Source organism: Argiope bruennichi, chromosome 5, assembly GCF_947563725.1.
Source record: "Argiope bruennichi chromosome 5, qqArgBrue1.1, whole genome shotgun sequence".
Taxonomy (NCBI): Eukaryota; Metazoa; Arthropoda; class Arachnida; order Araneae; family Araneidae; genus Argiope; species Argiope bruennichi.
This window is the reverse complement of record NC_079155.1, coordinates 103,149,560-103,176,513: the sequence shown is the minus strand read 5'-3', so window position 1 is coordinate 103,176,513 and position 26,954 is coordinate 103,149,560. Positions and strand designations below refer to the sequence as shown.

Sequence of the window (26,954 nt, the reverse complement as noted above, 5' to 3'; positions counted from 1 at the left end):
ATTTGAATATAAAGAAATGAAACTGATAAGTAATCGAACCTTAAACATATATTTAAAAATATAATCCTTCCAGCCGCAATTTAATAATAATGGCGAATATCTGACTTTTACATCAATATTTTAACCCTCCAGCTGCTTATCCTGCGATTTCCGCGAGTTGGCAATCAGTCCTATTTTCTATATCATCCCGGATTTTTTGCAGTTTAGAGTGCTTAATTTTAGGATTATAGATTTTTTATTATATCATATTATTATCGTGTAACATATAGTACCAGTTGTAAGGTTCACTTTGTGTATCGATGAAAGAATTGTAATCGTTTAGCTTATGTTAACTTGTGAAAACGAATGTTGGCAACAGATGTTTAGTTGTCGATGTTCGCCACGGTTGTAACCTACGCTGATGCTTTACCACAATAATAGATTTTTATTTTTCTAATTAAGAACTCTTTCTTAACATTTAAATTTCAAGAGGCTGATTATAAATCAGCCTTATACAGTTCGCTTTGTTTTAAAAATATTTGAACTTATTTGCAAACATCGCATCTAAATATTTATTTTTAAAAATTACGGATGTTCGCTCACAAATAGAATGGATTGCAGGTACGATTATTGGGGGGAAAAAAATGTAAAAATATATCAATGAAACTAATGGTGCAGCACCACGCTGTCCGTTTGTTGCCCGTTCGGCACTCCTATGCACTTCTTGTTTGAAAATGCCATGGTACATATTTGTAGTCAGCACTCTATTGTTATGCGATTTTTCATCCAGAACAATATATAACACAGTATATACTTGTTAAAATATGGAGTATTTTTTCGTTGCAATTAATCATCCTAAATTTTTAATCATTTAAAACATTTTGCCTTATCTTACACATTTTTGCCCCCACATGCACAAAATATTTTCAAATAGAGGTTGTACTAATTGTTATTAATTTTTTTTTCAGATGATTTGGACAAAGGACAAAGTCAAGAGCCCAAGCTGGTCTGCTACTACTCCAACTGGGCAGTGTACCGACCAGGATTGGCCAAGTTTACTCCTGAGAATATTAATCCATATCTGTGCACCCACATCATATATGCCTTCGCCTCCCTTTCAGAGGAGTTCGAAATTCAACCTTTCGATCCATACAATGACATGGAGCAAGGTGAGTAGGAGGGTACTGCAAATACTACCAAACAAAAAAAAAATCCACTCAAATCGGTGAATGCGCTTGTAGTAAGTGTATGATGGCACAGACAACAGGCCTAAATAACAAATAAGGACATTTATGAACACAGCCGAAACTTTTACAAATAATAAACAGCAGTACACTTAGGATTAGGAAAAAAAACAGAAGATTACAAGTAGTTATCAGTTGTAAACAATTACAACAGCACACAAATTGGTAAAGAGAACTCAGCAAGAAGAGAGAATCCACGTAGCTATTCACTCTCTCCAAACGTCTGCCAGTCTCCACTGTCTCCTCGCTTTAGCTGAAACCAACTGCCGACTCACTACTATACGATTGGCTATACAACAAACTACACGATGATGCTTCAATACTTATCTTCAGGTCTCGGTGTACGACTCAATTCTCAATCCATTAATCGCTTGAGCTCCATTGAACGCTTGCGCTTCGCTGGATTGATCCAATTAATTCGTCACTGACTCTCAATACGACTGACACCGTCTTGGTCTGCGGGCCTTTTATAGTTTCCGGAGCAGGTCTTAGAAGATTCTCGAACAATCAAGCATATCTCAGCTCCTATGGTTCTATCGCCAAAATTCGGCTAAGCAGGTCTGATGCACGTTAAATTGGTCGGGATCAAACTTCCTCCCCATGGTGTGGTGCAAGCTCAGGTGTCATACTTATTTGACTGCGGTTAAAAAATTACGCCCAAATTAGCTCTAGTGTTGCTTTAAAACGGGACGTTAATGTTACTGAACCGAAATGAACTGGTATTTAAAATGTTTTATTTTAATTTGAATATGTTCGAAATACATGAATCTTGCCAATTAAATGAAGAGTGAAATTATAAGAACACGGACAGAAAAAGAAACCTTCTTGAAGCATCAGGGAGCTTCTAGCAGTTGTTTACTGCACCTATTTGATAACTGGACTCTGAATGTCGTCACGAAAGTTTCATACAATACATTTTGAAACCAAACAGAAATCAGCAAGTTTTCTGAAAGAAAAACAGATTAGTATTATGTTAACACATAACAAGTTTTCTGAAAGAAAAACAGAAAATTTATTTAAAAAAATTCTGAATCATTCAGAAATTTGTTTAAATAAAATGATTTGATCATGACATTGCATTTCTATTTATAAAGTGTTAAATATTTATATTTCAATACATTTTTCCCCATCAGGTAATTATAGGAGTTTTGTGAGCTTGAAGGCATACAATCCCAACCTGAAGACTATGATCGCCGTTGGAGGATGGAACGAAGGATCCAAGAGGTTTTCAAGGCTGGTCGAATCTGCTGACAATAGACGCACCTTTATTCTGAGTGTCATGGCCTTCTTGCGGGAATACGGATTCGACGGTGTCGACCTCGATTGGGAGTACCCGGCCTTCAGAGAAGGGGGCAACCACACCACAGACAAGAAGGGGTACGCCCTACTCGTCAAGGTAAGGACCCACCACTAGTGACTCACACAATCTGGTTTCATTGTGGGATCGCCCCATCAGAAAAGCTATTCATTGCTTTACTATGTATGCTATTTGAAATTTGGTTGATTAAAGGTAGGTGGGCTTGTAATAGCTGAGTAAACTTGTTTCACATCATAATAAGAGTTATTATGGTAGTAAAACGTGCAATGCTGTGCGAATTTGAGCTTACGTAAATATGCATTGCTGAGTTAAATATCCATCACTGTGTTTATCCATATATGGTTTATGCGGACTATATTCTCAGACAGGTTCAGATAGTTCGCTGTGCAATCAATCTCTGCTCTACCACAATGTGATAGATAAAATAATAATGTCGGAATTCCACTGCATCTCAAGCTGTATCGATTCGAGGAATGAATGAGTTGTTTAATTTGGTTTGATTTGAATTTATATTCATTGGGAATGATTTCGTTTAGAATAACCACTTCTTTAAATGTAACACATTTCTTCACTAGATTAAATTATAATTGAAATGAAAAGAAGAAGAAAGAATATAAGACATCTGATGCATAGAAAAACACAACTCACAAACACACCATGTTATTTTCCGTCGCACAATCAAAACTTCGGTTTAAAAAAATTACAGCTGCAAGGCATATAATATTTGGGATCACAGTTATTCTCAAATTAAAAAAAAATCTTTGAAATTAATGATTGTTTATTGTGATTACTGAGGTTTCGTCTCTAGTGTATGCATATTTTTATAATTTAGGTACACATTATCTTCTATATCTCAAAAAAAGTTTATTTATTGGGATATAATCGGAACACATTTACAATATTTGTTATTTGATATTATCCTAATATTATACACATGGTAGAGAAACCCCTCTAATCTGAAGAGGTTATGAAAGAGAATAATATTATATGCGACTTTTGTATAAATGCTAGATTTCTAAAAATATATATGCAATACTTTCTCTCTATTTAAAATCTACATTTTAAAAATAATTTCATAATCATTCGAACTTGACTTCACTGTAACGTTAACTTCTGAATTGTGCTAGCCATTATATTCCTGGCGGAATTAAAACATTGTGCCGAATATTTATTTGTGAAATTATATAAATTCGGAATACTTTCTCGTGACCTCTCTTTCATGCATTCCGCCCTCCTATTCGGTTCTCTATATTATTCTTTCGGTTCTATTCTCTCATGCCCTCTCTATATTCATTCTAGTATTTGTTCTAAAGAATATAAATATTTTCATTATTAAAAATTTTGAAAAATTAATTAAAAATCTTAACAAAAGATAAAAAATCGATTTTTATTTTGAAAGTATGAAGAATAAAATTCATTCTTCACGACGGTTTCTTCAAATCATGTTATATATCTGTGTGTATGTGTTTTGAAGATGATTCAAATGTATTGATGAAATAACAAATCACAACACTGCAATTAGTTAAATAAATTTACCCAGATATGCAGTCATATTTATTGCTTTATATTCTGATATATTTTAACTTAATATTTTATGTAACTTGTACATTTTTTATTGCTTCAGTAACTTTTACTCCTATAAAAACAAATTTATAAAAGAGGTATTAAAGCTATTATGTATATGCTCACCAAGAAAATAACAGAGGCCACAACTCAGAAGCTAAAGTTACAGTGAAGCTGAGTTCGAATGATTAGGAAATTATTTTTAAAACGTAGATTAATTAGAAAGTATTAAATATTTTGGAAATAGAGAAATAAATTTTGGAAAGTGCTCAATAATGGCAGAAGGCTAGAATTTATAGCTTAATTGCTTCAGATTATCTTTGAAAGGTCGATGCCCTTTTATTTGTAAAACAAAAAATCTATATCCTATGAGAAAGTTTAATCATATGAGAAATTTAATCTTATGAGAAAAAATTGTTCAAAATTTTGGTTATACATTTCTATCGTTTGAATGATTAATATTATGAAAGGTGTATTACATTACTAAGATTATATTGCGTACATTTAGCTATCAAAAGAGGAAAAAGACAATACAAAAATTATAAATTTATGCAATTATTAGAAGAGGAAAAATTACTTATAAAATAATCTTTTACAAGTTCAGTAAAGAAATATAAAGAAAGAAATATTAATTCAATAAAATACAGGAATTGCGAAAAAAATTCCAGTATATCTTTACATTCAAATTTCATTGCAACATAAAGAATATCTTTGTTTATAACAAAAAAAAAATCACTATTGAATAAAATATTTTCTATGTAAATGTATATCTGCATAAAAAATATATATAATACATTTGAATAAGTAAAACCCATAGCATGTCCAGAATAAAATTTACTGCCATTTTTTTAAAATTTAATTTTGAAATTGATTTCCAGGAATTGAGACAAGCAATCGACGACGAACGATTTCCTCCCGAGAAAGAACGATTGCTTTTGTCGGTTGCAGTCCCAGCAACCAAGGAATATATTGATCAAGGTTTTGACGTTCCTGAAATATCGAGGTATCTATTTGCTCTTTTTGTAGATATATAATTAATTAGATATAGTTATGCAGTAAAGAACCGTAATTAAAAATATTTTATGACAAAGTTCTTTTATTGAAGTAATGCAGAAATAAATTTTGATGTTTCATTTGCCTTAAGGTATCCGACTACGTTAAAAACACTGGTTTTCGACCACATTGGCGAATTCTTCTTTTATTATTATTTCTTGTAGTTAAGGTTTTCCTCTTTCCAAAATAGTATTTTCTAGGAAAAGGAAGGTCTGACCTATAATACAGGAGAATTTTAAACAATTTTTTAGCTAAAATATTTCTTTCACTTCAATTTTTTCAAACTTTAATTTTTATAAAAATTATCCACCGTTAACATGATATCTCAAAAACTAATAGCGGTATGTACATAAAAATTTCAGCGTGTGTTTTAAATACTGTGGGCAATGAAATGAACCAAAAGTTTTATTGTTGGTGAAATACTTTTTCATTTATAGGTGTTTTTAGAAAAATTAAGTTGCAAATTTATGAAAAAAATGTATATATACGTACATTTTTACCCATAATTTCTTTGCATCTCAAAATGTTTCTTAGATTTTGGTTCATTTCATTCATCATTATATTCTATAACTTGTGTACAAAGAAAAATAGGATTGCTGCATTACAATTTTGTGTAGAGTATTAACCGTTTAGGTTAAATTTCATTAAAATTTACTACAAATTTTCCTATTTCTCAAAATATATTATATTTCCAAATATTTTTTTTGTATATGTAGTGTTTATAATTGACAATACATCTAAAAACCATAAATAGTCTTTAAAAAATCCAATTTTTCAAAAATATTGCTTCGAACGTAGTCGGCTACCTCAATTAATATTGAAATTTAAATAATCTGCTATGAAACGGATTGTAGCTAGTTTAATTAATTTTAAAATACAATTTATCCAGTCAGTTATAGATAGTTTAATTAATTTTAAAATGCAATTTACCCAGTCAGTTATAGCTAGTTTAATTAATTTTAAAATACAACCTACTCAGTCAGTTGTAGCTAGTTTAATTAATTTTAAAATACATTTTACCCAGTCACTACAGCGTCTATAGTGAATAGTACATATTCTCAAATGCAGAAATACTGTTTGTTTCAAGATCCAGGGGCTAGCGCTTTTCGACGCATGCACTTCGCTAAGGGATGATACGCAGAAAGATGAACTGTTAGTACGCCACCTGATATTACGAATAATCTTTCACACCACTGCTAAAAGTAAACATTTCCTCCTTTCATTTTTCCTTGACGAAATAGATATCTCCTGACGCATGCGCAAAAGCGCAGAGGGTTTCAGAATCCGAGGATGAATAATACGTTCATTTATAGATATATATACATTTCCGTCTTCTTAGGAAATCTTACTTGCAGATGCAAATTTTGAAAGATTTTATTCGGAAATTTGCTTTCGACATGACAAAAAATTGTATGCATGCTACAAGGTTTGCGGTTCATATTATTATCCTGGTCTGAAAAATGAAACATAAAAAATTTAATGTCTATATTACTTCACTAATGAAATCTTCTAAACTGGAAAGATATATATAAAAAAAAAAATTATATTTTAAACCTTCATAAAAATTAGCGTTAAAATGTTTTCTAAATATTTTACTTCTTATAAAATAGATTGTTTTATCCAATTTTATTTGAATAAAAACAAAGAAATTAAAAAAAAGTAATTTTATTTACAAAAATGCAACTTGACAAATTTCTTACAAAAGTGTTTTTAAGATATTTAACATACAACATATCAAACTAATGCATGATCAAACGGATAAAAGTATTATTATGCATGAGTATGTTTGTGGATGTTTAGGTATTTTTGCTCATTGATTCTGTTTTCGGCAGAAACGCTCATTTCCTGAATCTCTTGACATACGATTACCATTCCGCTTACGAACCAGAAACTCACCACCATGCTCCTTTGTATCCTCCGGAAGGACTGAATCCTCTGGATCAAAGAAATCAGTTGAATGTGGTAAGTTTTCGAAATTTATTTTTTTCATCCTTTCATCTTGTGCTAAGACCGTCACAGGGATTGACTTCAAGTCGTCAGATCTATATTCCTTTTTGCTAGATTCGTTCGCATTTGGACAACTTCAACATTGAACTGAATGGAAAGTTTAATAAATATACAGCTAAATTAGAATTGGGTGATACTGTATCAATGTTATACGAAGTAATAGATGCAAAATTAGTATAAGCTAAGAGTATCAAGTACTTAATATCAATTTTAGAATATTAATGCCGATTAATAATCTCCTCGAATTAATTCGTCTGGGTAAAACCATATGAATCTGATACAAAGTATTGGGTCGATATAGCCTTGTTCACTATCTTGCATCCTAGTTCCTTATTATATATATTTATATAATATAAAATCCGTAGTTATTACTGTTTTTTACCCCATGAAACTGGGAATATACCACTGAAGATTCCCGCCTTTTCCTATACAAACTATATATATATATAAAGTATTCCATCATCTCATCCACCGTCGAATACTTTGCTATACAAAGTATTTTATTGAAAGCTTCAACAAACATTAATCCCGTTGTTGTTGTTGTTTCTTATGGCACTTGCCATAGGCAAGCCCGCTGTTCAAAGACAGCGGATTTAAGCCTGGGGGGGGCGTCTCTTGTTTGTTTAGTAGCGCCATCTAGGGCCAAGAGAACGACTTAGCTACACACACGTCACAACCCCACACACGTCACAACCCTTTTTACGGGGCGGACTCCATTCACGCATTTCATTCACTCAAACACAGATCGTAATTTAGACCTGAATCAGAGAACCATCACCCCTGATCCAGTACCCCCAGTGGTATTACTCTCGACATGGAGGACTTTATGACCACGACCGATTTATACGCGCATCAGCCACCAAGCACGCTAGAAATCTTCGGCCGGCGGTGTTCGAACTCACAACCTAAGGGACGCGAATCCGACGCTCTACCAACCAGGCTATCCCGGCCTAACACGGGAATTAATCCCGTTGAACCACTAATCGCCAAAGGCAGCTAGTTGAAAATATGAATAAATGTGTCAAGTTGTAATATTTATAGCAATAAATGGTTGATGCTATTATAAAGTTTTAATATTTGAAGTTCAACAAGAAATTTCATTTTAATATAAATTAACACATACATCTTCTTTTTTACATTCTTTAGCATTGCAGAGAACGTCATCACCAATTACAATGCAGATATTTTTGGAATGTAACTTAATAATCATTCTGATCATTTAAAAATTGAGGATGTATTAGTTTGTTTCTTATGGCACTTGCCACTGACAAGCCCGCTGTTACGAAGACAGCGATTTAAGCCTGAGGGGGACGTCTCTTATTTTTTATAACAGCGCCAACTAGGGCCAAGAGTACGACTTTGCTACTCACGCATCACTCATTCGCTTGCACAACCCCTTTTTACAGGAGGGCACATTCACACATCTCATAGATAGAACAACAGAAGAACAACCATGCCCAAACCGGGACTCGAACCCGGGACGCCCAGATCACGGGGAAGACGCGCTACCCCTATGCCAGGACGCCGGCGGATGTATTAGTAACTGAACTGTCCACATTTGAATTTTGAGTATTATCAAATGTTCCAAGAAGGACACCATAAGTTAAAAGCGTGCCTAGAACAGTAATAAATAAAGACTTCTTAATTCGATAAATATCCCACAAAGTGAGGGAAACATTTGAAATGAATTGTTGGCGTACGTATATTTTTATTTCTCTGTAATGCTCTGGGAACCATGCAGGTAGAGATACTATGAATTCCCAAGCCAGATATGCAGCTTTATTAGCTGCCGCCGCAGGTATTAACACAACACCCAATAAAATCACACTTTGTGCCATTCCGAAAAAAATGAAAATGTTTTCTTGGGGATCAGAGTTTCGCATGACAGCAAAAATGTAGCCAAACCAAAACAGTTTACCCATATTTACTAATACTTCAGTAAACATGGGATAAGATAGAAAATTGTCTAACAATGCCATCGTTTCAGAGAGTTCTTTGTAAGCTTCAAGTATGCGCCGATAATCTTGAAGTTTGATTAAGTTCTTCGATTTTGATTGAAAATCGATGAAAAGAGACCTAATACACCAGCAGACAAAGCAGTAATAGCTTGGGAAGACGATGAAGAGTCCTTGAAGAATCGCAATAATTAGAACCGAAGCAATTGAGAAAAACACAGAAAAATATTCTTTCTGCACTACAGACAAAAATCGATATTTTTTAAACATATCTGCTTCCCAAGCTGTAAATTTGGAATTAAAACATATCGCAATGAAATATGCTGTGAACGTGAACATGGAGAAACAATATACAATTATTGAAATCTTCAATATCTTTCTTCCTTGAGTTGGACACAGCATACATGATATTCCGAACACTTTCTTTAGCAGCAATGAAATATTCTTTTGTGATCGATACACAACTACATATTTAGATGTCTGAAGAAGCAGGACAATTAAACTACATGCATTTTGTAGTGATAAACTGCATGAAAGATGCATTACGTTTGTTAATACGATGCAAGAAAAGAGTGTATGAAACATAATTTTTGTTAAAAATAATGAGCATTTCACTAGCTTTCCTCCACATATTTTATGGGTAAAAGGTGATACATCCATTCCACACAATTGAAAAAGGATCAAAATAGGCAAAAATGCTTTTTCCACCCAGTTGGTTGAGTTTTCCATCCTGAATATCGTAAATAATTAATATAAACAAATTTTTTGAGGCCACCTTTTCATCCCATTCGAAGAGACCAGTATGAAAGAAAATAAGCTCAAGATATCGTTTTAATACCCTGAATGCAGTTTTATGACATAATAGAGTACACAAAATTAATTGAATCGTGCTACTTGTCTATAATAATAGCGTTTATAAAATATATAACAAACCTATCACATCGTTATATCGATTTTCCCAGTTGTTTATTAAATGGGCTGATGATTATTTTGTATGAAAACATATAGACAGGGCATTGACAGCAATTTGCAGCGATCGAAGCCCCTTTATACAACGCTTTTAGTGCATCGTGACAAAAATGATAGGGATAAAAGAAAAGACATACTTTATAATACCATCTATCAGGGGTATGGGTAAAGGCAAAGCTTTTGCATGCATAATAAATGGAGTGTTTATTTTTCATTCAGTGTTTTGAATAGCATTAAAAAAACCTGTCGGCAAGCTGAAAGGTAAATATAAATTCCTTATAATCTAAGTTTACATTTTCAGATTCCATATATCAGCTGGATCATAAAAAGAATTAACAAAGATATCCACTGGAAAATCCATACTTAATATCAATACAACTTCAGTCAGTCATTATCATTCATATCAACTTATTATATCATATCAACTTCAGTCATTATCATTCAGTGTGCAGTAAAATGCACACTGAATGATAATATATTTCTTCCTTAGTTTATTACAGAACATTGCCAATGCATTCTTGCAAAAAGGAAATGTCATAAAAGAGCAACTTTCAGAGCTGCAGGGCTTGATTTAGCGTAGTTAAAAGATATAGTTTAGTAAAAATGAAGTGATTTAATGTAGTTAAAAAAACAAAAAACGAATGACATGTTGACATTCGGTTTTGAGATGGCACCAGGGTTGTTTTTTGGAACTAATTTCGTGTTTTCTGTGAGTTGGTTTTCTCTTCTTCAATCATCCGCACTATCTTCACGGGTGATTGTTCGATGCATTACATCAAAATTAATCCACATTAATGTACGAGGAATCTTTGATGGATACTGGGACATGATGCCCCTTCAATATTTAAATTTATCATCTAGGTAAAGGCTTCATTATATTTCAATTTGGTTATGATTTCAAATTGTATCTGCAAGACAGATCAGCTCAGTTTATTAACCGGTGATGCCAATAAAATTTATTGAACCCGCAATCTTTTGTGGAGTGATTCAGCTACTAAATATAATTTTGTCGTCACTCTATGTAATTTTATTTCAAGGAACTATTTTAATTGCATTTTTTTCAGAAATAAAATATTTTCATTTTGATTTATTTGTGTTTATTGACAATTTAATATTATCGTTTATTCATTTTGCATATTTTTGGAGTTCAGTAACCGATGTATTTACCGAATCAATTATGTTCGATGAAATATTTCCCATTTTAACTTTTTCAAGCAAAATAGCACAATTCTTGCTGTTATTTTATTTCTCCAATTGATCTTAAATATAGTTATATAACACCAAAATATTTTAAAACAAGTTATTGACTTTCACCTTCTGTGCTTTTTAGTACCATTGAATGTATATATCAAAATAGAATTTTCTTTCATTTTGTTCTTAGGCCTGGACTGTAGAATACTATCTATCATTGGGTGCTCCAAGGCATAAGCTGGTGGTTGGAATCCCCATGTACGGACGCTCGTACACCCTGTCCAGCCCACAACTGGCCACTGGATACGAGGCCCCTGCAAAATCTCCCGGAGAAGAAGGGACTGCTACCAGAGAAAAAGGATACCTCGCATTTTATGAAGTAAGTTAATAAGGAATAATTTATTTAAGATACTGTTCTTCGTTCTATCCACTTTTTTCCTGTAATCATTAATTACTTCGTATTTAGGAAACTGTTCTACCTAACTTTCTATTCATTTTATTTCTGTATTCAATAGCCTATTTTTTAAGATGCAAAACCCACCTATTTCTTTGATGCATTCACTAATTTACTATTATTTAGGATACAATTCCACCCTTTCTTTCCTGTATTCTAATTTATTCTTTTTTAGGAAACTGTTTCTCAGTTTCACCTACCTCTTTTTTGATTTCATTAATTTATTCTTTTACTAAACAGTTTAATTTTTCAAGGTAGACCAGTAGTTCTTGTAAAATTCTAGATTTAATATTCAGTATTATTGTATCTCCTGAACATCTTCCAAATCGGACAATATATTCATGAATCACCAAAAAGTAAATTTAACAGCCAGAAAATAATAAAATCTACTCACAACATCGGCTGTAAATTAAAACACGCGTATTTTTCATGAAAGCTATCCAGGCAAAATGTCTGCGCATGTCTGTTTCTGTAAAATGAACTTGCACCCTTTTTCCGAAAATATAATTAAACTAAACTAAAATCACAAGGAATGTTCGGTATTTATTAATTAATGGTGAAGGAGCCAAAACTCGCCAAATGTAGTACCAAAAGCAAATTGGCATTGCAACCCTATGAGGACGCTTCTAACTTACGAGAAGAAATCAAACATATTTTTACGCTGTTTACACAAAGTTTGCAGAAAGAAAATCGCATTTTTTAAGGAAACTTCATTCGATTATCGTTGTTTGTTTTCGCCAACGAATCGCCAAACCTTCACCGTTAATTAATAAGTACCGAATGCTCAATTAAAATAATCCTTTTTTTATGACTGAGAATACTGTATTCTAGTTTTAAAGGAACTCGCCACATCTTTGTGTAGCGCCAACAGCATAATTTGAAAATTTGATATTTTATCAAATAAAAGTTTCCAGGTCTATCATAAAGAAAGATATTTGAAGAGGTTTTATAAATTTAATTTATTAATTTCTTTTAGGATTATTAACTACTGGCTTTATTTCGCAAAAATAAAATATCAGATTTAAAACAAATAAAGAACTAACAGTTAAGAAACAACGTTAACTTTTGAAAAGAACGTTAATAACTAAAAATATTTTTGAATGGTTCCAAAAACTTCGAAAATATGTTTGTGTATGCATCACACCATCCGGCAACAGGTAAATGTTTTTTTAATTAAAATTTCGTCATTTTACTTTGACACTACATTTTAAAGCTGTATTATTATTATTATTATTGAAACAGATAAATTGGAATTTTTAGTGAAAAAAGCTGCCATCCACTTATGTTAAAGAGTAACAATCAATAATAGATGTCAGAATCTTCAGTGAAAGAAGAAAAATTTATAAATAGAGCTTATGAAAAATAGCTTTTTTGAATCAAAACTTTAAGGGAAGAAATTTTTTGATGCTTGAAAACAAGCTTGCTCCAAAGGTTTGTTCTATGAGTTGAATACATAATAGAGTGCCGGAGAATATTTCAATGACATTTTCTTGGTCACATGGCAGACGGTTCAAGGTTGTTATGAAACCCTAATGTATTTAGTAGAGCTGGAAAATGATGAAAAATGCCATATTTGCAAAGAATTTTTATTATATGTTTTGCCACTCATGTCGAACGAAAATACGTTATATTATTTTCTATTTATAGCATTTATATTTTTTATAGCCTTTCTATTTATAGCATTTACATGCGTGTTGCCAATCAAGAAGAAAGAAATATTCATACACATTGTAATTTCGTCTAAAGGAAATAATTCAGTTATTTATACGCAAGTTGCAGAGGTAGAATTAAAAATAAGTTTGGGTTATGAAAATCAGAGGAAAAAATATAGTAACACTCAGACTAGTATCGTTAAATTAGCGATAAATCTTGGATGATGAAATTAGGTCTCCCCAAAATATTCTCGCATTTTCTCTAAGAATGATATTGTTACGAAATTTCCGGGGTTCGTTTGGATAGTGGAAGTTATATGGTGTGAAGAACGCTCAATCACCAGGCGGCAGTAGAAAATAAAACAACGACGTTTATTTACACAAAGGCAACTATATACAGCACAGAAGACGATTATTTTCAGCCGAGACGTGCAGCAACAACAGCAGCATACAATAGCATACATAGCAGCATATAACAAGACTCTACTGCAGACAGTAGCGCACAGCTTAGTTCAGCACTAGTTTCACTCCGTCGCTGCTCCGCTTATCTCTGGAACGCCAGTTCTTCACCGTCGATTCCGACTACTCTTCTCTGTCGATCCCGACTAATCTCAATTCACGACGACGACTACTCTTTCGCTTCAAGACTGCCCGGTAGCTGCGGCTGCTTCCTTTTATAGGTGTCAGGAGGCGGGACTAGAAGCCTCTCAACCAATCAGGAACGTTCGAGGCGTAACTCGGTTCCTACTGGGCGGGTCGGGAAAATTCTCGATGTTTCGGGTATAATCTATTTTGGCGCCAAAGTCGCCAAATTTGTCTCCAAGCTCCGGGACCTCCTATGGAACCAACTATGCTGGGAAGCCGCATCACAGATTCGTAACAATATTATCCTACAGAAAGCCATGAATGACACTAGCGTACAATAGTTACGGAATAAACCTTTGTCTCAAATTTAGCATTTTTACTGAATCTATCGTATCATCCTTAACGAGTTATTTTGGACATTAATCCCTGACATGCGATTAATAGCATCCGAAAATCAAATTTGTGTCTTAGAAGTGTTTTTTCCAATCGATTGAAACAAAAATTTGGTCTGGAACTACAGTTGTAGTCACAAAATCCCATACAAATGTGATATATTTAAGTCACTGCGCTTTTGAGTTACCGCGTTCATATGTTTCTGAAAGTACAGACTAATAAACGGTCAACTCTTAGTTGGATTTGACTCAAAATTTACTAGTTGTCTACATTATAGATTATAAATCTGAGTACCGAATTTTATCTGTCTTGCTCTTTTCTTTTTATAATTATCGTGTTATATTCGAATAGCCAGACTCCCGCTGAGCGAATTTTGCTCAAAATTTGATAGAAATCTGCAAATTTGGCATAAAGATAGTATTCAAATTTCATATGTCTAGCTCAAAATTATTTTGAGTTATTTTTCTCAGACAGACAGACGGACATTTTCCAGAAATGTATTTTTCGAACTCAGGGAGTTGAAAACCGTAGAGATTCATTAAAATTTCGAGTTTGAAATTTTTGACGATTACAATACTTTCTTTATCCTACGCAGATACGAGAAAGTAAAGATAGTTTTTCAGATAACATGCGCCAAGAAACATTACAAAAGAAAATTGTCGCCAAGAAACATTACAAAAGAAAATTGTCGCCAAGAAACATTACAAAAATTACTGAAAAACAACGAAGAAGAATGCTTAGTTTGAAGATTCATTAACCTTAAACGAAGCATTAATCCAAGCTTAGGATCAAATGTCCTAGCTTACTTTCTAATAAAGATACTACTTAACAATTTGTGATTAAAGTTGGAATTTGCCTATATGTTTTTGAAAAAGAAATTAATATATTTTAGTATTGATCTTAGATTTATACTTTTAATGGATTGAATTTTTATTCTGTTACTTTTTTTTTCTTTAGATCTGTCAGAAAGTGAAAGAGGACGACTGGGAAGTCGAAGCTCCTAATCCTCATTTGCTCGGACCATACGCTTATAAAAATGACCAGTGGGTTGGATTTGATGATGAAGAAATGGTCTTTAATAAGGTATGAAGATATATTAAGTTTACATTCTCAAGATAATCACTAAAAATAGAAACAAATGCTATAAAATAATGTTTATTTAATACAATTCCTTATTTTTTTTTTTCTGATATTAACATTTTAGGCTCGTTTTATTATGGAGAAAGGTCTTGGTGGCGCCATGGTATGGACTCTGGACAATGATGACTTCCGAGGATTGTGCACCGGGGTCCAAAGTCCTCTAGTGAACACCTTGAGGGATGTCCTGCTCAATACAAACCTCATCGAGGGTAGTTCTAGTCAAAGATCAATTGCTCGTTCCGCTGGACCCCAACCACGATCATCCGTAGTGAGGTTTGATGACGATGCCGTGGGTGAGGAGAGTACTGAGGCACCTAGGAGGAGAAATACCCTCAGACGATTGGTGCAAAATAGGCAGTCTGAAAGAAACAGGTGGGTTTTATGAGGGAATGATAAAAAGGGATATTTTATCAAAAATGCTATTTTTTATCTGCGGCTTATAGTACCAATAAATTTATTTAATATTATACGGTATTATACATTGATACATTGCGAAGGTTGATGTGCGTAAAGGTTTATGCTAGATTGCTCGGCTCGTAAATGACAATAAACAGCACAGTATTTTTCGATGTTAAAACATTAGAAATGAACTTCGTTTGCCGCAATCTCGAATCTGTTGATTCCATCAATCAGAATTTTAAACTTAAACACTGTATTTTATCTTTTTGAATGTCGAATATTTTCGAAAGAAATTTTTATTTAGTACTACAGCTGTTTACCAAAATATACATAATCTTGCAGTTTCAAACTGTGATGTCAATAAAACTAAATGGATGTTAAGGAAGATTGTTGCACCAAGGATAACTTTTTCTAATATAAGACTAAATACCAAAAATTTGCACTTCTATTCTGGTTATGGGTATCTTGTTTTATATAACATTTATTAAACTTTAGTTTTCAAGATAAGAAATATTAATTAAAAAAATTATGATTGCATGCAATGTGACTCATGATATAAGACGGCCTTAGCTGGCATCCTGACATAGGGGTAGCGAGCGCATCTTCCCCGTGATCTGAGCGTCCCGGGTTCAAGTCCCGGTTTGGACATGGTTGTTCTATCTGTGAGATGTGTGAATGTGCCCTCCTGTAAAAGGAGTTGTGCAAGCGAATGAGTGATGCGTGAGTAGTGAAGTCGTACTCTTGGCCCAAGGCTCTACGATAAAAACAAGAGACGCTCGCCCTTAGGCTTAAATCGGCTGTCTTTGAACAGCGGGCTTGTCCGTGGCAAGTGCCATAAAAACAACAACAACAAGACGGCCTTATACCTGGGATCATATTGCTTTCTGTACAATTGCGAATCCTATTTCGTCCTGATTCCAAATGCGATAAGGAGAGAAAGGATTTAATATCAATTGTGATTCTTCGACAATATTAAGAATTTTATTATTCAATATTGGTAGGTTTGAAAGCAGTTGCATTTGACAAATTTGACGGGTATTTTTGCGGTCTTTTATTTGACAATTTTGCAGCGTGCTTTGTTAAAAATAATCCAAATTGTTCTGCTCCAGTGGTTTTTGTTATACTTGATAGATTAACATGATATGTCTCAGATACGTAATCATAGGTAGAGGATATTTTTGTGACACATGTTACAAGTTGCAGTTTTAACACGTAACGTTAATCTTTACAGGTTATGTTCGAATTCATTCAAAACATGTAAGCTTAATTTATCAAATTGTACCACACAAACCAGAATAGAGTAGAACGTCTCAAGTAATTCTCGAAATTTGTAAATTAAGAAATGTAATTCGGCCAATTTTTTTTCTTTTTACATATAAAAACGATTTCACAGTTATACTCAAAAACAAGAACTGGATTTTAAACAAAAACAGATTTCTACTAAGCAATTAATGAGTTTTGTTTGAGATAGCTCACTTGCTTACTTCAAAATGATTGTTTCTCTCTACTGAGATAAAGGTTTATGATCCGAGATACATTAAGTCCAAGGTGCAACAATCTTTCTTGCTATTAAAAGTTTATATCGTTGTGTTTCAGTTAAGTTCCTAAGTTTAAGTTTATCTAGGCTATATTTCCAGCATGTATTGTTTGGAAAGATGCTTAATTAGAGGGAAAAGGGGAAGTTTGTACAATTAAAAGTTTTGCCCAATTTCATCCAAACAGCTTGATAATATAATTTTATGAAAATTTTAAAAGCCTTACAATATAAATGGTGAGAGCCCTCCCTCTACCAGACCAAAAAAATGCTTTAATGTCTGTCATTCATACATGGTTGATACGTAGCGAATTACATTAAAAATGTGATCCTATATTTTACTCCTTTAACTGTTTTCATGGAATTGATTTTTCAACATTCATAGAAAACGTAACTGCACAAAAAATTATTTGATTATAGAACCTGAATTTTCATGCTCATTATTAATTACAATATTTCTTATATTTTTATCAAGAAAAAAAAATCAACGTGCAACTAGAAATTAATTGAAAAATGTCCTAAGTTGTAATTATGCATTTTTAATTAATTTTAATATAAAGCCATCGATTAAATCATTATCATCAATCATCGATTAATTCGTTATTTCCTACACAGGCAAACAGCATCTCGTCGATTAATAACAGATAGCGACGAAAACAACGTTGCTGCTCCTGCTCCCATCACTACCCCAGCACCACCTCCCACCCCAGATCCTGGTGTTGCTTTCGAATGCGAAGACGAGGGTTTTTTCAACAATCCTCGGGATTGCAGAAAATATTTTTGGTGTCTTGACAGTGGCCCTGCTAATCTGGGCGTAGTTGCTCATGCTTTCACTTGCCCATCAGGTAAGAGAATTTTATTCCAGAAAAAAATGTTCTTCTGTTTCTTTAAATTGCATATGATCAAACACCGATTTTATATTTATATGGAAAATTTAATGTACTTTTGATATAAAACCGTTTTAACTATAATTTATTAACCATAATGTAAACAACTAATGGAGTTAAAAACAATAACAACAAGTAATGGCCTGCTCTTCTTCACTTCTGTCACATATTGATTTATTTATGTCACACTGCACAGTACGATTTATTTTTTGTATAATATTACGGGAGGATTAGGCTATATCGAACTCCAGAATCCAATCTCCACTGGAGCATCCGTTCCTTTGTCGTGAAATACTCGACAAGACGAGTTATTTAATAATCCTTTATTAAAAATATCATTAATAAAAAATAAATCATTAACAGGATTGAAAAAATGTTCATTACAATAAAACATACTTCGAAGAAGGCTTAAGAGTCATTATCATCATATTGTCTGTTCTATCTAGATTAGTAAAAAGAGAATCTTAGATAAACTGATCTTATTAGAATCTTAGATAAGCTGAAAAAAGCAGAACTGTAGAAAAAACTCTAGAAGAACTACCAACAACTACTAGAAGAAACTGTGAACAGAAACTAAGGAACAGTGCAATTTAAACGGTAGTTTAATGGTAAAGAAATTTGCGGCAATTATTTTTTCTATTCTTTTTACTTCACTTTCTATAAGAGAACATACCCTCTTGCAACAAATTACAATATCAAAAAATATTCCTTTTAGGAACTTTTATAAGTAATAAGATGCCTAAGGCACACTAATTGTTGATATCTTATAAAAATAGAATTAATTACATTATCCTTTCTTTCACTCTTCAGGTCTTCACTTCAATTCTGGAAGTGAATCGTGTGACTACCCTGAAAATGTTGTATGCCCAGTAGGATCTATTGGTGCATCACCTGCTAAACCTAAACCTACTCCGAGAACAGCTCGACCCAGGGTAACAACCACCACCACAACAACTACTACAACGACAACAACAGAAGCTCCAATAACAACAACTGAAGAGCCAGGTGAATACGGAATTAACAATTTTTATCTAATGTATAATAATGAATTTGAAATATATAATGTAACATATTTTTGGTTGAAGCAGAGTGCAGGTTGAAGACATAGACAAGACGTCGTATTTTTAATTCCGTTTTATTCTCTCTCGGGAGGCAAGCATGATTATTTACATGAAGGCGCAGTGCGGCACAAAAGCAGAAGGCAAAAAAAGGGACTAACAAAGGATCACTAGTCTTATATAACATAGGATTTCTGGCCAGACGCCAATTCAATACACGTGGTGATCTTTGAAACCTTTTCAAGGGCAATTTAAAATATCACTTTCTCTTGATACGTAGTACTGATGGCGCATTATTTTTACAGAGGAATTAATTAAACCGAAAGTGGAATTGGATCACGAAATAAGAGAATATTTTAGAATGAAGTTACGATAGACTAAATTAAGATAAAATTTTGGAAATTAATTTGGGTTAAATTAAGAGTTTAAAATATCATTACATATATATATTTTAATCTAGAGAGGTTTGTTCACATTCATCATGTAAGTTAAAACAGTGGAAAGATTTAATCAGACTGAGATACCACTGTATGCTTCTTGCATTTGGTGACTTGTGGTAAATCGTTTCTCCTATCGCTCTAAACTAGCTTGCTGTATCATTTATCAAATTTGTAATTTCACGCGGTGAAAATCATTTTTTACATGAATTCAAATTAATTAATATTTTAAAAACTGGTTTTCAGATAGATATATGGGAATGCTAAAATTAATGTAGGTTTGGTTAGAGATTACAGTTTTGTTTAGATTAGTTTAATTTTATTAAGTACTGATATTTTGAGGTGATACTTCGTGATCTTAAAATGCAATCAGATGATGAAGACGATCCCTGCGTTACTTCCTTCTTACATATTTCCGCTCTACACCAGCTAGATTATATTTAGCCTTAATGATTTAGCTACAGCAGACATATTTTCACGGCGATTTTTCAGTGGAATCGGGTACTGAAATCGAAATCTCCCGGTTCGGAAACCAAGATCTTTTACGACCAGGCCGTTACGGTCCAGTCACAGATTATAAATGTAATTTCGTTAGAAAATTCTAAAAGTTATCGTTTTGCAAGTAAGCAAAATTGTTTGATAAACTTTACAACAACGCTTTGTAAGTGCATAGGCGGAAAAGAGTGCAAGCATGTAACATCATATGCTGAATATAACTGTGCATGCACTTTATTTTACGTTGTTCAACGACATCATGCCTGTTTGCGATAAAAATAATTTTAAAAAAAATGCTTTGTGCTAGACGGATGAATATTGATTTGCCGTCTTTACACCAAATTTATAGATTTTTTTAAATCAAATTTTGAGCACCTTCCTTTAAGAAGTAATCTACTTGACTGGTTGTTTGAGTATGAGTCAACACAGTAACTACGAAATGTAGAGGCCTAGATAAATAAAATTTGATACACAGATTCAACATCTATAGTGTACAGACCTATCAAATTTTGAGCCAAATCAAACAAGGGGGTGATTGTTTATGGATCTATACTTTCAGAAATATGTAAATACAATATCTCAAAAACACAAATATATTAAATTTGGTAAGGGATTTTATGACCACAAGTATAATTTTATGTCAAATTTGTGTTTCTATCAATTGTAAAAAACGCATTTAAAATATAAATTCGATTTTCGGATACTATTAACCGCATGCCAGGGTTAATTGCCAAAAAAAAAAAAAAAAAAAAAAAAAAAAAAAACACGTCAAAGATTACATAACAAAATTACTAAAATTGCTAAATTGGCAAAAAAAGGTTAATATTTCGTAACGTATTGTACCATACAAGGCGTTCTCTGAAATAACACCTTTATTAGAGAATATACGAGAAAGTTTTGGAAGATCGCAGGCTAGTTTATAACATCCCAAAAGTCACTGACATATTGGACAATTATTTATCATCCTGATAACTCGTAACAAAAATAATCGGAATTATTTTGTGCAGTAAGCCGATTTCTTTTTAGATTTTTTATCCGTAATATTGGGCATCGCTGCACATCGATTTTACACTCATCTGCCTGAAAATTTACAATTCGCATGAAAGATGAATTTCATAGAAGATATCTAAGATTCTTTGAATGCAAAAATTTTTTATCATCATTTTTTTTATAGAAGAGGACGAAGAGGATGCAACACAGGCGACACCTAATGGCAGCGAAAACATAGCAGAACTCCTGCGTCTCCTGCAGGCCATCGGTGGGGTGGAGCGTCTCCAGAGCATACTCGGGGCACAAGATCAGGCTTCCAGTATCAGAAATCACAACACAGCGATACCAACTCTGCCACAATACGTCACACCGAAACGGTATGATGATCCTATTCAATATATGCTAAATAACAAATCTATGCTCTTTATTGTTTTAATAAGATGATGTTTATTCGCTGGATACTGTCTATAAAATGGTGATACAGCGTGTGGTTAGTAGGCGCCTTACTTCGAAAATGGTTTCCTAATCTTTTTAAGATTTTTTTTTAAATAAAAATTAAAGTACTTCTTGATATTTACGACTTCCGTGATAAATTGTAAATAATAATAACAATAATAATAATTGAAAAACATCGTCAACTGAAGTTGCCCGCGATAAATTGCCAATAAATAAAACCATAATGCGAGTATCTTGGCGAAATCATGGCGCCTATGGCTATCTTGGCGAAATCCTGACACATAGATAAATTGCCAATAAATAAAACCATAATGCGAGTATCTTGGCGAAATCATGGCGCCCATGGCTATCTTGCGATAAATTGCCAATAAATAAAACCATAATGCGAGTATCTTGGCGAAATCATGGCGCCTATGGCTATCTTGGCGAAATCATGACACATAGATTCCTATGGAAAAAATGTTTTCCTGAAGGAGTGTTTCACATTACCATTGAGATTTGGGAATGAATTATGCTGGTTAAGAGAGGTTCCATAGGAATTATTGTTATTTTGTCTCATTCATTATTTGCAGGAACAGTTTCAAGACTGATAACTTATAACGAGTGTTCGTCAAATTCTTAACACAATTCTATCATACATTAATTTTTTTTAAAGTAAATTTTTTTCTTATATAAAGCATCACAGAATATAAACCCTCGGCATATACTTAAGTGAAGAGGAGAGATTGTTCTTTTATGTACTGAAAATGGCGTTACAAACAAATAAAATATTCTAAGGTAGAGGCAGATATATGAAACAATTTTTCAAAGAATCAAGGTCAATATTTTTAGCAAATAAATTCTATACATTTTTATCTCGAAAATGAAATTAATAACCATTGAAGAGTTCCGGAGGAAGGAATTACTGTTAATAATATTCAAACGTATGACTACAGAAATCTATTAGAAATTCAGTAATGATTTTCAAATCTATTAAGTGTTGGTATAATATCGCTATTATATAATAAAAAGAGAATATCTTAACCTTTTAACTTACGAAATTATTAAATCTTCTATTCAAATATGGTACTAATGCATGGTAATTCTATTCAAATATATATACTTTTTTAACTATTTGGGATGTTTATCATTATTTCGAATATAAAAGAAAGTACATGAAACCCAAAATGTTTAAGAATGTTCAAGTATTTTCTCTATCAAATTGCTACATTGTTTTCATTACAGATTTAAATATCGAAAATTCTATAAACCAATACATAAATTAGACTTGTTATTAGAAGTCAAGGGGTTAATATTAACCATTTTTAAGTAGATTCTTATAAAAAGACTTCCTATTGCAATGGTTCTCATAACAAGACTTCGGAAAATATCTTAAATCCAAAAAAATTATATAATTTTAAAGTTTTTAGATTTTAATTGGCCTGGAATATATCGTTAGAAATGTAAAGATCTCGAACGAGTTCGTAAATGGTACCATCTTGCTCAAAGAAGGTGGAAAATGTGGGTGGTCGAATTTTTCATTTCTCTATAACATTCTTAACATTGAAGACAGAAATATAAATCCAATTAGCCACATTAGTGCCTCTATAAGACGAACAACCTTGTATTTAAAGTTTTTCGATAACTGAAATTCCTTGGTAAAAAAATGATTTTTAAGCCCTAACCTTGACTGCTTCTAACACCAATAATTTATGTTGCCAGATAGTAACTCAGATGTAAAGGAATCTACCTTTTCTTTCCAGCTTGCAGAGAGGAATTTTTTTTTTCATTTTTTTTATATTTTACTCTTTATCCTATTAGGTCTACTGAAGATGAGTTTGTGCGCACAACTACCACAACACCACAACCCACCGTACAACCGAAACGTCCTCAATACCAACCGGACTTGTTCCTGGATCCATATGACGTCGGCGTGCCGGAAGATGTCGTCTCACCAGTAGATGATGACGTCATTGATGATTTTCCATTTCAGTACAACACTCCTCCACGAGTGGCAAGTGTTCAACCAGAAGTATGTAACTTAAATATACTCTAAACATTTTGTTACTATTGTTCAAAGGATAAATGCCCCTTAATGTTAAATATATATTAAGATGGATGTTTAGTTTAGTTATATTAACGTCCCGTTGTAAAGCAACACTAAGGATATTTGGGACGGACCTCGTAATTTTGAACCGCGGTCAGATGACGAGGACGACACCTGATCCGGCACCCCCCTCTCCACGCCACACCACACCAGCGGGAGGACGTTTGGCATGACGGATTTAACGTGCAACAGTCCCCCTTACACGACGGTTCTTCGGTGGAATCAGGTCTCGAACCTGAAACTACGGCTCAGAAGCCGAGATCTTACCACCAGGCCACCGTGGCCCCTAAGACGGATGAAAATTCAAACTTTCAACACGATTTTAACTTTTTAACAATAGCCCATGCATTATGGAACAATACTTCTCAAACTTATAAGCAAAAATTAAATTATTCATGGACATTATAATTCAGTACAAAAAAATATTTGTTTGTTGTTGTTGTTGTTTATAATGGCACTTGCCATGGACAAGCTCGCTGACGAAGTCAGGGATTTTAAGCCAAGGGAGCGTCTCTTATTTTAGTAGCGCCAACTAGGGCCAAGAGTACGTCTTAGCTACTCACGCATCACATTCGCTTGCACAACAAAAAATATTTATAACTCATTAACGCCAAATATCAGCATATTTCCGAAACAGAAGTGTCTTCCAATTAGTTAACATAAAAAGCAAAATAGTTGAAGGGTTTAAAAACTCTGATTTATATCACTTAGAAATACTCAGTCTAATTTTAGTAAGTGTTATCGAAGCGGACCGTTTTTCATATATATATATATATTTATAGCTTCAATATATATATAAAATATAATCTTATTTTGGTTGAATCAGAATGCAGCAGATTTAACAAGTAGTGAAGATACTTTGTATTTTTAATTCTCTTTAATATCCATCTCGGGAAGGCAATTTACCTACAAGCAGACGCAGCGCGCCATAAAAGCAGAAGTAAAGAAAGAAAGCAAAAAGGGGCCGAAACAAAGGGACAGATCTCGTAATTTTAAATTGTGGTCAGATGACGGCCGTCAAACTTAGCTTTTAGTTAATGAATTTTCCTAACTGTCTTATAGAATTACAAATAGGTCTGTGCGCGTCTATTTGGAGAGATTATTCCCGCTGGTTGTACACGTGACTGCTCAGTAAATGAAAAACCTTTCAGAAATTTTGCATTGACTTTCATTGGAGTTGGGCTGTTTTTCTTTGAAGACGAATTTTTCTTGTCCTGTACTTCTTACAATAAAAAAATATAGTACAAAATTTACTTTACTCTTGAGATTAGAGCAATGAGTATCTAATACAAGATTTTATGAGCAATTTCATTCCATGAGTTTAATTATTACTTCTTTTCTCCAGGTTGTCTATCTCAAAGATGACAAAGATGCCGCCAAAGTGCCCCCAGAAGTTTTGTCTTACGAAGTCCCATTGCGACCAGAGACAACCACTAGTACCACAACCCCCACCCCCAGAGGAAACTACCGCACTCCTATAAGAGTGCAGGTGGGTCGAGTGGTTCGGGTGCAAAACGGAGCAGCACCAGCCAATACAGGTGAGATAACAGAAACTTACGGAAAGGATAGAAGATTTATAATAATAAGATTAAATATTTTACAAAAAAAAAAGAGTTAAAAATAGTGCCGGATTAAGTTCTGCCCGGACTTTTAATCAGTGGAAGGTATAATAATGCTTTTTTCTCTTTAAAACTTTCAAAACCAGGTAATTTTTTATTAATTCTAATTTGATATCTATTGAAATAATTTTTAAGCAAAAAATATTACACCAATTTGAAATATCAAAACCTTTCATCATCAGTCATCTTTAAAAGAGTTTATTTCAGATATATATCGCATATAAAAATTTAAAATTAATTTCAAAAGGAATGGTTTTAAAAATAACAAATCTCTTTAACTCATTCTAAATACTCATTAATAAAATTTGCCCGGGTTGTTAAAGAATGGATCAGTCCAACGGAGTGCAATGACCTGGAGGCGAATTTGAATGTATAAGAAATTCTGAGCATAATACAAGATTTTAATCTGTATATGTTGGTGTACATAGCTCTTGTGGATCAAATGCACAAGCACCAATGGAAATGTTTAAACAATATTTCTATGTTTCTGGCCTTCTACAGACGCGAATCCTTAGGTAATTGCCTATTTTACCAATTTGAAAATTAGAATCCTTAGGTAATTGCCTATTTTTTACCAATTTGAAAATTAGAATCCTCAGGTAATTGCCTATTTTACCAATTTGAAAATTAAGTTCTGATTACAAAATAATGCATTAAAGCATATGAAACAAAGAAGTTTCTACGATGGAAACAATTTATATGGCATCATAATCAAATCATAAGCATTACTGCGCATGCTGTCTAGCTCAGTTAAATTAACACCCCGTTTTGAAGCAACATAGAGGAAACATAAAGGTTTACTCAGAAACTATTTTATTTTGAAGAAGTAAATAAAAATAATATATTAGAAAAAGATGAAAAATCTTTTGTAGATGTGGGTATTCATTTGAGAAATTGCTTTTGACATGTATATTCACTTCTAATTTAAAGAGCTTCTGTTAAATGTATTGCATTTCCAATAATTAAATCATTAAACAAGAACAAAAATTATTTTTCCATTTTCTAAAAAGAGTAAGTAACTATCTGAAAATTTAGATTTAAAAGCTTAACTTTTTCATTTGAATTCGTTTCATATATGAATGTTTTTGAATTTTCAGGTGCTACTTTTGGCGACACTAACCGTCGACGAATGTTGGTCCGCGTGCGTCCCATTAACCGCACGACGGACGCGGATGTCCATCCGACAGCAGACGAGCCAACGAACGAAGTCACCGGCAGAGCAGTGAGTAGGGATGAACGTCGACTGTCGGGATCCACAATTCTCGCCACGAGAGGTAATAAATGTACACTTAATAGTAATAAAAATAAATCCCCTTTTGTTAATCCCTTGCTGTATAAATTCCACTTAAACTAGATGGAGCGTTCTATTCTGGATCACCTCGGAGGTTTCATAATATGGAATGTTCCGTGTTTAGATTCGTCTTATGGTGAAAGAATGGGGCATATATTTTCGTCATATGGTATTTATAGTGAGAGAACGAATATCTTCG

General features: G+C 33.1%; 1 protein-coding gene across 1 annotated transcript in view; it reads left to right on the top strand.

The window, feature by feature from the left end:
- The window catches only part of LOC129968478 (probable chitinase 10), a 115,956-nt gene that overhangs the window by 80,249 nt on the left and 8,753 nt on the right, over window positions 1-26,954 (top strand). The window contains exons 3-15 of the mRNA XM_056082395.1: window positions 948-1,148; window positions 2,357-2,619; window positions 4,983-5,107; window positions 6,990-7,119; window positions 11,470-11,658; window positions 15,321-15,446; window positions 15,568-15,875; window positions 18,052-18,281; window positions 19,134-19,328; window positions 21,488-21,680; window positions 23,560-23,770; window positions 25,191-25,383; window positions 26,562-26,738. Of these exons, the coding sequence (XP_055938370.1) occupies window positions 948-1,148; window positions 2,357-2,619; window positions 4,983-5,107; window positions 6,990-7,119; window positions 11,470-11,658; window positions 15,321-15,446; window positions 15,568-15,875; window positions 18,052-18,281; window positions 19,134-19,328; window positions 21,488-21,680; window positions 23,560-23,770; window positions 25,191-25,383; window positions 26,562-26,738 (2,541 nt within the window). The remainder of the gene's footprint in view (window positions 1-947; window positions 1,149-2,356; window positions 2,620-4,982; window positions 5,108-6,989; window positions 7,120-11,469; window positions 11,659-15,320; window positions 15,447-15,567; window positions 15,876-18,051; window positions 18,282-19,133; window positions 19,329-21,487; window positions 21,681-23,559; window positions 23,771-25,190; window positions 25,384-26,561; window positions 26,739-26,954) is intronic.